The 14,157-nt window shown below is 52.9% G+C and overlaps 2 protein-coding genes across 7 annotated transcripts in view; one reads left to right on the top strand and one right to left on the bottom strand.

The window, feature by feature from the left end:
- Positions 1 to 14,157, bottom strand: part of FYCO1 (FYVE and coiled-coil domain autophagy adaptor 1) — a 78,787-nt gene that overhangs the window by 18,726 nt on the left and 45,904 nt on the right. For 5 of the 6 annotated variants that reach the window (XM_070359147.1, XM_070359149.1, XM_070359148.1 and 2 more), the window contains one exon: positions 823 to 918. The exons of the other annotated variant lie outside the window; for it this stretch is intronic. In XM_070359147.1, the coding sequence (XP_070215248.1) occupies positions 823 to 918 (96 nt within the window). The remainder of the gene's footprint in view (positions 1 to 822; positions 919 to 14,157) is intronic. 6 annotated transcript variants of the gene reach the window in all.
- CXCR6 (C-X-C motif chemokine receptor 6) lies at positions 7,084 to 11,674 on the top strand. The gene is made up of 2 exons (XM_005900889.3): positions 7,084 to 7,220; positions 10,596 to 11,674. The coding sequence occupies exon 2, from the start codon at positions 10,617 to 10,619 to the stop codon at positions 11,637 to 11,639; it is 1,023 nt and encodes a 340-aa protein (XP_005900951.2). The 5' UTR covers positions 7,084 to 7,220; positions 10,596 to 10,616; the 3' UTR covers positions 11,640 to 11,674.

The raw sequence follows: 14,157 nt of genomic DNA, 5'->3' as shown, positions 1-14,157 counted from the left end.
TTAAAGCTCCTATTTCCCTCAGATTAAAAGTCCTTACAGTGGCCCAGAAGGCCTGATGTGACGTGGGCCCTGTCTCCTCCTCACCCAGTCTCTCTCCTGCTTTCTGCTCCAGTCACACTGGCCCTTCCTGGATTCCTTGAATATATACCAGACACCATCCTGCCCCAAGGTCTGCGCACCGACTGTTCCCTCCGCCTGAATGCTGTTCCCTCACATATCTGCATGGCAACTCCTTCAAGTCTTACCTTCTTAGTGTTTTCTATTTAAAATTGAGGGGTGCTTTTCTTTTCCATAGTAAGCACCACCTTGCAACATACACAGGGCACAGAAGTGCAGGAAGAATGGCTGCGAGAGGACAGGGAAGCCTTCCAGGGTGACGGGACTGTTCTACATCTTCACTCTGGTCACATGGCGGGGGCAGTCATTTTTCTTTTCTGGATCAAGGTTTCCTCTTTGGCAGAACGGGAAGTGGAGCTGGCTGGGCACAGGGGCCTGAGACTGTATAAGCCTCTGGCCCAGCAGGATGCGGGGGCTGCCAGACAATCAGTGACTACGCCGTATCATCTGTCTAAATCCAAGCACTATGCACTGCAAACGGGAAATCTTACTGTATATAAATCTTACCAAAAAAACGAAGAAGAAGAAAGGGAAAAAGAGAAAGCAGCGCACACCTGAAAGCCACTGTGGGCGCCCAGTCGAGCACAGGCGTGTTTTCCGGGGCCGCGGAAAGGCCAGGCCTCCTCTGGCATTCCTCCTCTGCTCCCCAGTTGTGACCTCCAGCCCCCGCCACCCCAGCAAGGCCAGCTAGGGCCCACGACTTACATCAGTTCTCCCGACTTCAGCAAGCAGATTTCGGAATCCTGCCCCACAGGCATGTCTTCAGCATCCTCAGGGGTGACGGAGGTGGACGTGGTGTCCCTGAAATGTCACAAACACAGCCAGCTAGCTGTCAGCACATAGGCCCGCAGTCTTGCTGGAGTCCAGTAGCCATCCCCAGAACACACAGGGAGCCCTTCTGATCACAGACGCTGGGACAGAGCCCGCAGATCCCGTGTCTGGGGAGCCACGGGGGCCAGGCTAGGGTGGGAAGGACAGCGAGGTGCGGGGGGAGAGCAGGGCTGCAGTGACCTCCCCAGCGTCCGCCCGGCACAAATGGGCCGCCCTCCTCTCCCACACCAGAAGTTATAGCCGTGGGGCGAGCGCCCAGCACCACGGATGCTGACTTCACAGCGCCTGTCCCTGACTCCACAAGCCTGCTCTGGCCCTTTCCCGAGGAACAAGGACAGGGTGAAGGGGCAGGAAGTGGCACGGGCCGAGAGGGAGGTGGTGGGGGCCCCTCATATAAGGGGGCAGACCCATGCCACATCTCTTCCCTCCCATCATGGTCTGCTGTCCAGAGAACCAGCTGCCGGAGCTGCCTGGCAGGAAAGAGGTTTCCAAAGTGTGCTCTGTGGAACACCAGCGCCTGGGGAGGGGAACCCCATACTCTTTCTCCGAAACTCACGGTGTTCCTACACAGTAAATTGAAGGCTCTGAGGTGTCCTACGGTAAAGGTACCTCCTGAATTTTACATTTAGTGTTCCCATGGAACATTTTCAAACCCTACTGAGTTGCCGCTCCTTGGCATGTACTGGTTAAGATGTCAGTGGCCACAGGCCACTGATGGGGACAGAGGCCTCACTGGCTCTCACGCGGCTCTGGGGGCAGGAATGTCTGTGTACCACGCAGTGCACTGCAGTAACCACGACACACTGGGAGTTGGGGGGGGGCCCGGTGCCTCCCCCAGGGGCTGACACACGCAGCAGCCACCGCCCGCTCCCACCCCTCCGTGCTCCTGCACTGCATACTCATCCCACCCCCGGTCACGCTGGGCCTTGCCCATCTGCAGGGGTCTCACCTCCCCCTGGCCCACAAGATCTTGCAAACAGGGGCTGCGGAGGGACTGTCCCTGCCCCAAAGGACAGGCCACGGCTGTCTGCAGGAATCAAAGCACGTCCATGATACTTGTGAAGAAATACACACGGGGGAGTGAATCGTTAGTGTGTAAACTCAGGATGAGAGGGCAGAGGGAAAGCTGACGAAGTCAAGAGAAGAATCACAGACAGATCCCGAAGGAGGAAGTCTCCGAGGGGCTCACAGGGTGGCGGGAGCTGGGTTAGCAGAGCCACACCTGAGGCCAACCCACAGCCCCTTCACCTTGAACGGGATCCTCTCACACACAAAGCAGACTGCAGCCTGCCAACTTACACAGCCTCTCTCTCTGGAGGACAGCCCAGCACGAGGGGCCTCTCCTCACAGGAGACCTCTGGCAGAAGACCTGGCTTCCTTTAGACAGCTGGATGCCACACCTGCCCCCCACGAGGCTGGGCCGCTGCTCGCCCCACCACATGGCCCCACTCCCCTCCCCGCTCCTGTCTACTGCTGGGGGGCCGAGCCCACTGACTGCGACAGGCTGCCCAGGGCGCTGCTGTGAGGGTGCAGGTGGCAGCTGGCATGGAGGGGGCCTCCAGGGCTCCCGAGATAATCAGACTGCCACTAGCGCCCAGGTATCTGGCCAGGGATGTCTGTGCAGTCTCCATCAGCCCACGACAGGTGGGAGAGCCTGTCCGCAGACACCCTGCCCTCGGGTCTGAGTGCCCTGAGGTCCGAGCAGTGGGTGCCCTCTGGCTGGGGCGTGGAGTGGATCCACAGGAAGTATGGCTTGTGTGTGTGTGTGTGTGTGTGTGTGTGAGAGAGGGGGCACGCAGGTGGAAGGGGTGTGTGTGTGTGTGTGAGAGAGGGGGGCACGCAGGTGGAAGGGGTGTGTGTGTGTGTGAGAGAGGGGGCACGCAGGTGGAAGGGGTGTGTGTGTGTGTGAGAGAGGGGGCACGCAGGTGGAAGGGGTGTGTGTGTGTGTGAGAGACGGGGGCACGCAGGTGGAAGGGGTGGGCGTCACTCAAGGCGGTTCCAGTCTTGGCTTTATGACCAACTCTGACTCTGGGCGAGCCACTTCCTTCTCCGTGTTTTCCTCTCTAAAAGGGAGGAGAAGGAACCGGCTGGACCCCAGTTCTGCTGGCTTACAAAGGCTGTAAGTTTCAAAGGACTTGGAGAAGGCATTCCACTGGCCAGGAGGAGCCGGGCTCGCCCTGGCGGGCACTGTTTCGGGGACGGTGCAGCAAGAACACGTCCTGACGTGTCTGCTGCCACCAAGGGCAAGCCTGTCAGTCCTTTTCCTCCTCGGCCCAGCCCACCTCTGACCTCCTCCCTGTCCAACACCTCCTTCCTGTTCATCTTTCAACCACTGGCTTCCAGATTCCCACACTGCCATCACAGAATGTTAGTGCAAGAAGCAGCTCAAAGAATCATCCAGTCCAACCTCCACTTAATAGCTGGGGAAGCAGGGGGACAGGGGAGAGGAGTCGGGAGTCCCAGCGCCAGTCAGCCTGTCTCGTTTCATTTGCTCTCAACCTTGTCCAAAGTGCAAGTGCCATAAATGAGAGAGATAAGTAACACATGAAAAACGAATGCTGAAAACTGTGGTTCGTTCTCTCAGTTTTCCTGCATTAAGAATAAAAGACATCAGAGGACTTCCCCGAGGGGCTAAGACTTCACCTTGTGATGCAGGAGGCACGGGTTCAATCCCTAATTGAGGAACTAAGATCCCACATGCCATGAGATAATGGTGCTAGAAAACAATCTGAATACCTCTGTGCAAAAGGGCAGTGACAACAACTGATCATACTTCACACCATATACAAGAGATTAACTCAGAAATGGATCACAGACCTAAAGGTAAAAACGAAAAAGGAATTTTTAAAAAAGAAAAAGCCAAACGATGAAAAAAATAATAACAAGTGAATACATAAAAGATGCCGGGCCTTCCCTGGTGTTCCAGTGGAGCGGCTCTCTGCTCCCACTGTAGGAGGCACAGGTTCAATCCCTGGTTGGGGAACTAAGATCCCACAAGCCGTGGGGTGCGATAGAAAAAAAAAAATCTTAATCTATTATTTCTTCTCCTCCTCCATCTCACCTCTCTGACCATCATGACACAGACAACCTGATTACCTGCAAGTATTACCAGAGTAGGTCCCACGACCCTTGCCAGTCCTGGCTGAGGCCCCGTGTCGGGGAGCTCTGTGACCGGTGGGGGTGGGGTGGGTGGGGGAGGGGGGAGTGTGCATGGGTGGGTGATGCAGTCTCAAAGGCTATGAAGACTTTCCCTTCAATGGCTCTTCAAACTGTGGGTTACAATCCAATCAGTGAGTTGTGAATCAGCTGAGTAAGTTATGATGCATATTAAAAATAAAATAGAAAATGTCAACACATTTTTGCATCACGTTGCATGCGGTAAGGATAAGCATTATTGTTTTTAAGAGGCTCTTGTTTGACTTTATGTCTACACACGTACACACCTGGGTAGTCATGTAAATTTCTCCTGTGGGACGCAGCAGAAAGTGTTCAAGCAACTCTGCTGGAAGATGTCAAGCGATTTTGAAGTTTGAGAAGGACGGAACAAATGCATGGCCACTAGGGGGCACCCTCTCTCCTTTTGTTTTCTGAAACTGAGATGTTTCAGAAAAGCTCACTGTCCAAAAGTGACTTTCCTCCTCCCCTTGCTCTGGCCGTGGGAACCGACTACTAGTTGTGGTGGCCTCTTGTGGCTGAGGGCACGTCACCCCATCCTGTCCATCTGAGTTTCCGTCCCTGAGCCTGTGGTCAGTCGAGCAGAACCCGTACTGAGGCACGTATATCTGTCACCTTGCCCTCTTGGGGGTGGTCATCTTGGCCGCCCCTGCCACATTTGGCCTGGGCACCTGCCTTGCACACAGCCAACGTGGTTTTCTGTCCCTAATGTCCTCAAGGACATGAGCAAGGCTCACTCCACTTCAGAAGCAAGCAAGAATGAACTGGTGACCACAGGCAAGGACGCTGAGGAAGTCTCCAGCAAGGTGGTCCAGGGTCCACGCCTGCCTGGACGAGGGGTCACAGTGGGGCTCTCTCCAGCTCAGTATCTGCAGCTGGAATCTACAGTATTTTCCTGTCACAAATCAAAACGCCTCAGCCACTTGCTTCTTTAACTTCAATCCTGCCAACTGCCTGAGGAGCAGACTCCTGGCCGCTCAGGTTGTCTGAGGAAGGCATGGAGCCTAGAGAGCCTCCTGGCCTGCGTGTCTGGTGACAGCCTTCCTCAGAGGGCCCCATCCAGCCCTCCACCAGGCCAGGCCAGCAGCTAGGAGTGCCGCTCTGCCTGTTACATGGGGCCTCCTGTGAACTGGAGAGGTCTCTGTTTTACAACTGGTCTGCCCAGTACAGTACAGCACCACTGGCCTCAAGTGGCCGCTTAAATTCATCAGAATTAAAACAAAACTCAAAGCTTGGCTCCATGGTTTCAGTGGCCACACGCCAAGTGCCTGATACCTACACTTGCCTGTTGGACAGGTGGACACAGGGCACGCCCAGCATTCCAGAAGGCTCTGCTGAACAGCTCAGGTCTGGAAGGAGAAGCTAAGCTACATGGTGGGCCACATTCACTGTGGGGCTTGCGTGCATCTTTTTACTTGACTTTTAAATTCTTACCAGTTTTTCTTTTGGTTTTGGCTTCCTTTTTGCCGAAAAACCAAGTGACGAAGGGCACTTCTGGTTTTGATGTCTGATTACTTAGTAACTATGCAGACCCACATCCCTGTCCTCACCACTGGCCCGCCGCCTGCTGTCCTCTGGGCAGGCTGTTTTTCTAAGGGTCTTTCCACTCATCTTCCACAGCCCCCACCACCCACCACCGCCTGGCAGTTACTCCTCTCCCAGCAGCCACTGCCCCATCCCTGGTGCCAGAGCTGCCGCCGGAACCAGGGCTCTGGCTCCAGAATGTCAGGCGTTCAGAAAAAGGGAATGGGTCAAGAGTTTGACCCCAAGAGAGCCTGCGGTGGGCACAGCTGCCACGGCCCTTTTATTCTTCCCTGATTCTGTTCAGGAACTGTTTGCATGTTCTGGGGGAAAACCCAAGACATATGACTGGGTACTTGCCGTCAAGAGGTTCACTTTTGTTTCAAAGAAAAGCAACCGACACTCCAAATTGGAAGACAACAGAAATAAAATTCTGGCCCTCAAACTGGAAGGGGCTCTAATTTAGTTGTGACTTTTCCACTGGAGAACTCTCCACTGGAGAATGCTTATCACAAGTACAGTCATGCTCTCTCTGAGATACACATCTCTCTTCCCTCCCACGAATGGACGCGGTCACGAGGGCACCGGGCTGCTTCTCCCCAGGGAGGACACGCTGAGCGGGACAAGCACATCCAAGTCAGTGTGTTTGACCAGGTTCAGGCCCTTCTGTCATCACCCTGTGAACTGGGCCTAAGTGACACGGTTGGCTTGTTGCTGGGAGGAACTCATCTCTCAAAGCTCAAAGACTCCAAAATGTGAGGCTGGCTCCCTGTGAAGGGATGTCTTGTTGAGAGAGACAAGTCCTTCAGGATTTGGTTCAGCCTGTTCACTGGTGACCCTATCCATGAGAAGCAGGGCGGTGAGCACCACCCGAGTGGAGAGGGTTTAGGAGGCAGGGCGACATCAGGCCCTCTGGCAGACCCAGCTCTAGAAGCCATCTGGCCCACTGGCCTGCCGATGATAGACACCCGGGCTTGCATCCTGGCAGTGGCAGTTATTGGCTGTGAGCCATGAGGGTTGTTCTCTGGCTATGGTCCTCTGTATTCCCATCTATAAAATGGGATAATACCTACTTGCAGGGTTGCTATGGGGATCAGGGCTGTCATGTATGTTAGAGGTGCACACACACAGAACCCGGGCCATACCATCAACTTTGCATTGGTCCAGACCCAAACTGCTCCAAGGGAACATACGACTAGTGGATGAAATAATTTTAGGGTATAAATGCCACCATCTTCAGTGGACTACCAGTGCCAGGCCTGTGCATGGCTCCCCTTTGGTTTACAAATTAAAACCTTCTCAGATCCTGGTAAAGGGTAAGATCCCAGCCAGGATGCGGGGGTTGTGCAGCATCGGAGCCACTGCTTTGTCTCTTTGACCCCCAAATTACACATGTGCAGGCTGGGTCATGTGGATTCTGACCTGCAAGATGGGGAAGGGCTGGGTCTCCTATCATCACCAACTGAGGACTCTTCACAATTACTCAACGGAAACCTGGACCACATCAGAGACAACGGCAGACCTTGCTGCTGTGAGCAACCTCGTCTGATCAACAAACTGAAAGAGCAGCTCTACCGGTGAGTCATTTATCTTTTTCTTTATAGTTAAAAGAGGGGCTAACCCCACGTTTTGGGGGGATTCTCAGAGTCCTGCCTGCAGCGTGGTACAGTCAAGTGCCAGGGTTTTCAAGCTCAACTGCTCTTGGCTCAAACTCCAGCTCAGCCACTTGCTGCCACAGGGCTAGAATAGAGGACTGTGACTTAATCTGTTTCTGTAATATGATGCTGGTAACATGATGTGCCTACAGTGTGGGAGACCCGGGTTCAATCCCTGGGTCAGGAAGATCCTCTGGAGAAGGAAATGGCTACCCACTCCAGTCCTCTTGCCTGGAGAATCCCATGGACGGAGGAGCCTGGTGGGACATGACTGAGCGACTAAACTAAAAACTAAACATGCTGCTGACAGGAATGGTATAATCACGCCTCCCCAGGAGATAAGGGGAGGCTAACTACCTGTGTTTGTTCACTGACTAATCTCTTTTCCCTTTTTTTTTGTTTCTTTCCCATTTTATAGGACCTTTGTTAGCTTATGGTTTACTTTCTTTTCTCCATGTACATCAATACACAACTGTAACAGCTTTCGAAAATACAGAAAATTTTAAATGAGGAAGGGAAATAAGTCACTACTAATTCTACAAGTCAGGGGTGAACTGCTGATAAAATGTAATTTTTGTTCGTTTTAAAAAAAATTTTGTCAAAACCACAGAGCTGATCGTAGGTTCTTAAACAAGGTCCATAGAGGGATTTAGAACAGAGGGATTTAGAGTTCATGAATCCCTGGAATTGCAGGCATGTATGTACATCATCACTGAGGGAAACGATGTGCAGCTTTCAGGAGACTCTCAAAGCGGTTTCTGATCAAAGAAGGTTGAGATCATGATCAATGTCACATTCACTCTGTCATCTATTCATTGTAATAGTAACAGCCAAATAGTATTTCGCATATCTACTTTGTGCTTACACTGTTTTGAGCAATTTAAATGTATTTTGGAGGGGGCAGAAACTGGGAGACTGGACTGACATATACACACTCCTACATAGCTGTATAGGCGGGGAATTCTACTCAACACCTGTAATGGCCCATATGGGGAAAGAATCTAAACAAAGAGCAGACGTATGTATATGTGTAACAGACTCCCTTTGCTGTACAGCCGAGACTAACGCAACACAGTAAATCAACCATGCTCCAAGAAAAACACTGTTTAATGCACTGTATTTTCCAAAGTCAAGGGTGCTTCCTAAATGTTTCAATCATATTCTATTTTATGCCGAGATTATATTTTCTTTATTCATTATCAAATATATACTATTTCCAAAGTTGGATATATTATTATTGTTTTAAATTTTCACAAATCCACCTAGGACTTTGGTTAGAGAAAATAAAGAAATGAGTGCTTTTAACATTTCTAGAAGAGAAAGTAATTTTTCATACTCTATCTGCACACAACCATGCAGTCCCAATGTGTTAAATACTGTTTAAGTTTACCAACCGTTACAGATGAATTTGCATGGGTCCTCTGAGGAAACTGCAATGCCAGTGTAATGCATTTTTAAAGGGAAGAGTAAGTCAAGCAATAACGCAGACGTGACATTACCGTCAACGTCACGTCCTAAATGATAAACGTTTTTGCCCCCACGTGAAGCAGTAACACAGACACGTCATCGTTGGGCCCACTTGACCTACAGCCCAGAGACGGTGGGGCACAACGCCTCCGGGCTGGCCTTTCGCTCTTAGAGCCAAGGGTTTGTGGTCCCGGAGGAGGGACTTAGCACTAAGCAGTCCTAGCCCAAAGGCAAGGTCCTTTCTTGGAGCAGGAGGGTGCTCTGACTCCACGAACAACCAAGGTGGTAGCACTAAGGTGGACGTCCCTTCTAGTCAGGACCCAGCTGGGGAAAAGTCAAGTCTCTGAGAAGACCAAAAGCAGAAATCATCTCTCTTGCACCGTCTTATCTGGCTGGTTGATATTCTGCCTTTGCTGGACGAAGGCCTGTTCTTCTTAAAGCTCTCCTTGAGGTGCCAGTGGGTTATGGCACTAGTCACTGCACGAGCCCCTGCGTGCTGAGCGTCTGCGGGTCACTGACCTGACCCCCCAAGGCTGATGCTGCCAAAGCTGCCCCTGCTCCCACACCAGACGACGTCACCCCTGGGGCTGGTCTGTGGTCCCCAGCGGGGACACAGGGCCCAGAGCAGGGTCACAGGGGGTGATAATCTTGAAGGGCTAGGACCCCCAGGCAAGAAAGACAGCCATTTGGTCTCTGCTGTAAGCAGCCCCACTGCAAGGCTGCCACCGGCCCTGTTTGTGGCTGCCCACCCCCCGACGTCCCATTTCCATCAGCTCTTCTGTTTGTTACAGGAGACCCTCAGCTCTACACTGTTGGTTGTAAAAGCTAGAGCAATGTTCCCTTCTCAGGTAATCTATCATGAAGAGGTTCCTGAAGACCAAAGAGGCCCTGAGGGTGGAATATCATACACAGACAAGGAGGGGGAAGGCTGGGGTTGGTCGTGAGGAGAACCGCCCAGTTCCCTGGGCAGGAAGCCACTCAGCCAAAGCACTGGGCAGCCTGGGCTCTTCCCCGACCTGTCTCCCCATCACAGGAAGATGAGGCAGGATGAACAGGCCACCTGGGGCAGGAAGGACCAAACTCCTCTTGGTTTCCAGGCCCATCAAGGTGGACCCCGCTCTAAGGGGGATATTGCCATGGCTTTCACAATTCCAGGTACAGGGGTCAACCTCACAAAACATGGGGCACAGGCTGCGTGGGTACCTGCTGTGAGGCCCAGACAGATGAAGACAGCCTCCCCACTGAAGACCAGTGCAGTCCTTCCAAAAGGACATGCTCCCCATTTCACCATGTGATGACCTCTGCTTCCAAGGCCATTTAGCACAGGATTTTCTGGAATGTGGGTGGGGTCCTGAGAACTTTACTGCAAGTTAAGGGTCCCTGGCTGAGCAGTTTCCTCCCAGAACAGGCTGTCCCCAGTATCCTGGGCTGTTACCCAGCAGAACAGTGGGAGCGTTTAGAAGCTGACTATTCGCCCCCTACGTGTGGGCAACAGGGCAGTGGGAAGACAGGAGGGGGCTTCCTAGGAGGCACTAGTGGTAAAGAGCCCGTCTGCTAATGCAGGAGACTTAAGAGATGCAGGTTCGATCCCCAGGTGGGGAAGATACCCTGGAGAAGGAAATGGCAACCCACTCCAGTATTCTTGCCTAGAGAATCCCACGGACAGAGGAGCCTGGTGGGCTACAGTCCACAGGGTCGCAAAGTGTCGGACATGACTGAAGTGACTTAGCACACATACACGCACATTTGCACCCTGAATGTGGACAGTGGGAAGACAGGAGGGGTCACCCTCAACCCAAATGCATGTAATTCCTGTGGTCTGACTCCCAGGGGTCCAGCAGAACAGACGACATGGCTGAGTACAACTACGAAGACCTCGGGTTCTTCAATGGTTCCAACGACAGCAGCCAGGGGCACCAAGACTTCCTGCGGTTCAGCAAGTTCTTCCTGCCGTGCATGTACGTGGTGGTGTTCACCTGCGGCCTGGTGGGAAACTCCTTGGTGCTGGTCATCTACGTCTTCTACCAGAAGCTGAAGAGCCTGACAGACGTGTTCCTGATGAACCTGCCCCTGGCTGACCTGGTGTTCGTCTGCACTCTGCCCTTCTGGGCCTACGCAGGCATCCATGAGTGGGTCTTTGGCAACGTCATGTGCAAAGCCCTGCTGGGCATCTACACGCTGAACTTCTACACGTCCATGCTCGTGCTCACCTGCATCACCGTGGACCGCTTCGTCGCGGTGGTGCGGGCCACCAAGGCCTACAACCAGCAGGCCAAGCGCATGGCCTGGGGTAAGGCCATCTGCTCGTCCATCTGGGTGGTTTCCCTGCTGGTTTCCTTGCCGCAGATCATCTATGGCAACGTCCTTTACCACGACAAGCCCTTCTGCGGTTATCACGAGGCGATTTCCACCATGGTGCTGGCCATCCAGATGACCCTGGGGTTCTTTCTGCCACTGCTTGCCATGATCGTCTGCTACTCGGTCATCATCAAGACCCTGCTTCAGGCTCGAGGCTTCCGGAAGCACAAGTCTCTGAAGATCATCTTCCTGGTGGTGGCGGTGTTCCTGCTGACCCAGACGCCCTTCAACCTCGTGAAGCTCATCCGCAGCACAAGCTGGGAGTACCACACCATGACCAGCTTCGACTACGCCATCACGGTGACGGAGGCCATTGCCTACCTGCGTGCCTGCCTTAATCCTGTGCTCTATGCCTTTGTTGGCCTCAAGTTTCGGAAGAATTTCTGGAAGCTCGTGAAAGATGCAGGCTGCCTCCCTTACCTGGGTGTCTCAGGCCAACACATGTATTCCGAGGACACTTCCAGGAGTGCTTCAGCGTCTCACAACGTGGAGGCCACCAGCATGTTCCACCTGTAGGGCTCGGGGAGGCTCCCGGATGTCATGGGAGCACAGCTGTGTCTTCCAGATGAGGCAGGCTTTGTGTATAGCGCATGCATTCTCAAGGAGAGGTTACCCAACGCCGCAGCTGGGGTGGGCTGCTGCTTCTCAGGCATGAACAGATCTGCTTTTTCACAGCCTAGCCTAAGCTCAAAGGGGAGTCTGAAAGCTGCCCGGGCTTTCCTTCCTCCACCCCAACAATACTGATGCCAGGAAATGACATGTGATTCTCAAGACCCCAGGTTGTCCTTCACTGAGAATGGGACTGGGACAGAGTTGATGAGGGGGACATGGCCAACAAAGGTTTTGAAGGCAGGTAAGAGTCTGGTTTCCAAGTTCCGAAAACTTTTCTGACGGCTGGTAAGCAGGGGACATTAGAGCAGCCATGAAAACCAGTGCTGATCTTGGTGTCTTAGACCTTTATCACCAGGTGCCTGACAGAAATGAGTTCAGGTTCTGTCACATCTTTCGTTTCGTTTTTATAGAGATAGATGGTTAATCCTGCTATCTTTGCTTGATCCTGGAAGGACTAGCACCAGGAAACACGAATGGGCTGAAGCAAAACAGGGTTGGCTGAAGATTCCAGTGGGCCACAGAAGGCTAGAAAAGTGTGCAAAGCTGGGTGCAGACTGTCAGGAGTCTAAGCAGCACTTCTGAAATGGATCCTCAGTGGGTTTGCTCTTAAAATCTGAATTATTCAATGCCTCACATACAAATCATGTATAAATGTGTGTTATACACATACATGCATATCAAATAGCATATGATTTTTATGACTGAGAAATAAAACTTTTAAAATGTCTCCAAACTACTTTTACTCTCAGACACATTCTACCTTAAAGCGGTATTCCTGAATAAAACAAAGGTGATCACTCGTGGGCTCAGAGCACAGGAAATAAGTCTACGACTATCAACTTTGAGGGCACTGGTCTATCGATATACCATTGGTAACAAACCAGCTTCTTCACTGCGGCTTCTAACCTCCTGCCCAGAACGAGAGGAGCACGTCTCACCGCTGAAGTGTGGTCACGGGATGAGACGGAGTTTTAAATGTCAGTCACTGGTTTGTCTATGTTTATTGTACCCCAGCACCTGCTCAACAGGCTTAAAGTGGCCTTTTTGACTCACGTGTTGCAAAACCACTCACTGAAACATGGAGAATACTTTGAGGACAGCTAGAGAGAGACCTTGGGGAGGGGGTCAGAACAGGCTGAACAGTGAGGTTTTGAGGCTTGGGGAGACCTGAGTCAAGGGCTGCTAAGACCAGCTGCACGCTGCTCAGTCACTTCAGTGGTGTCTGACTCCTTGCAACCCCATGGACCAGGGCCCGCCAGGCTCCTCTGTCCATGGGAACTTCCCGCAAGAATACTAGAGGGGGTTACCATGCCTTCCTCCGGGAGATCTTCCTGACCCAGGGATCGAACTTGTGTCTCCTGTATTGACAGGTAGATTCAATTCTTTACCACCGAGCCACCGGGTTAAGACCAGTTGGTAATGTCTTAGCCACCTCCATTTTGGTGCAGCGTGCACCCTAACAGTGTTGCCTCTTAGGCCGGGCATGCGGAGGGCTGGAGAGGACGCACAGCAAACACTTAGCACTCTGCATTTGGGGAGGAAGGCCCCCCAAATGGTGGTAGTGTCTTGGTGAGGTGTGGGAGGGTTGGCTTCGTGCCTTGCAGAGGTGCTGGGCATGGCCCAGCTGTGTAAAGGCTGGGCTTGCAGGGCCCACAGGGCCCCACCAACTGTTTCATAAACACGCTAAATACACCCATGGGGAGAGCTGCTTTACAGAGAGGGCAGGAGAGCAGAGAGCTCTGCTCAGGCCACAGAGACCATCTAGTGCTCTGTAAACACCAAAAGCTGACCTTTTCACTGTGACAAGGCTGACCTTTAACCTGTTTATGTTGGCTTCAGAGAGGTGGGGGTTGGTCACCCTCCTCTGTGCAGTCACCTTAATGCCAAGCACTTACGCTAGAGAGGCCATGAGCCCCTGGCCTCCCCAATAATACCCCAGAACAAGAAGCAGAGGCCCTAACTGGGAAGGAATGGGTGAAGTGTCTGGCCCAGTTAGGGCCTCTGACCACACAGAGGAAAGCAGTGTGGTGTGAGGGGAAAGGCAGGGCTCTGGGTGACTCAGATCCTGCTTCGAGTACAGCTTCACGTCTGTGCACCCCAGGACAAGGCAGGCGCACCCCCTCGCCCAAGCCTGTTTCACCACCTGTACCCCTGGCTGATGACGCCCTCCGTCCAGGAGCGCTGGGAGGCGGTGACCACACGCTCGGAGCCATGTTGGGGGCGGCCGCTCAGGCAATGGAGGGCAGCTGCTGGGACTGCTGGGTCCTCCCCTCCTTGGTGCCAGCCTGGCTGAGTCAAACAAGACCAGTCCCCTCAGGCCATGTGCCACCCCAGGCCTGTTATGTGCCCTCTGTCCAGGCTCCCCGCAAAAAGGTTCTGCACCGGCCCTTCCACAGCTGAGGAATACCTGCCTGCCTGTGCT

Source organism: Bos mutus, chromosome 22 (assembly GCF_027580195.1).
Source record: "Bos mutus isolate GX-2022 chromosome 22, NWIPB_WYAK_1.1, whole genome shotgun sequence".
NCBI lineage: Eukaryota > Metazoa > Chordata > Mammalia > Artiodactyla > Bovidae > Bos > Bos mutus.
The sequence above is the reverse complement of the archived record's forward strand: the minus strand, read 5'-3'. Positions and strand labels throughout refer to the sequence as shown.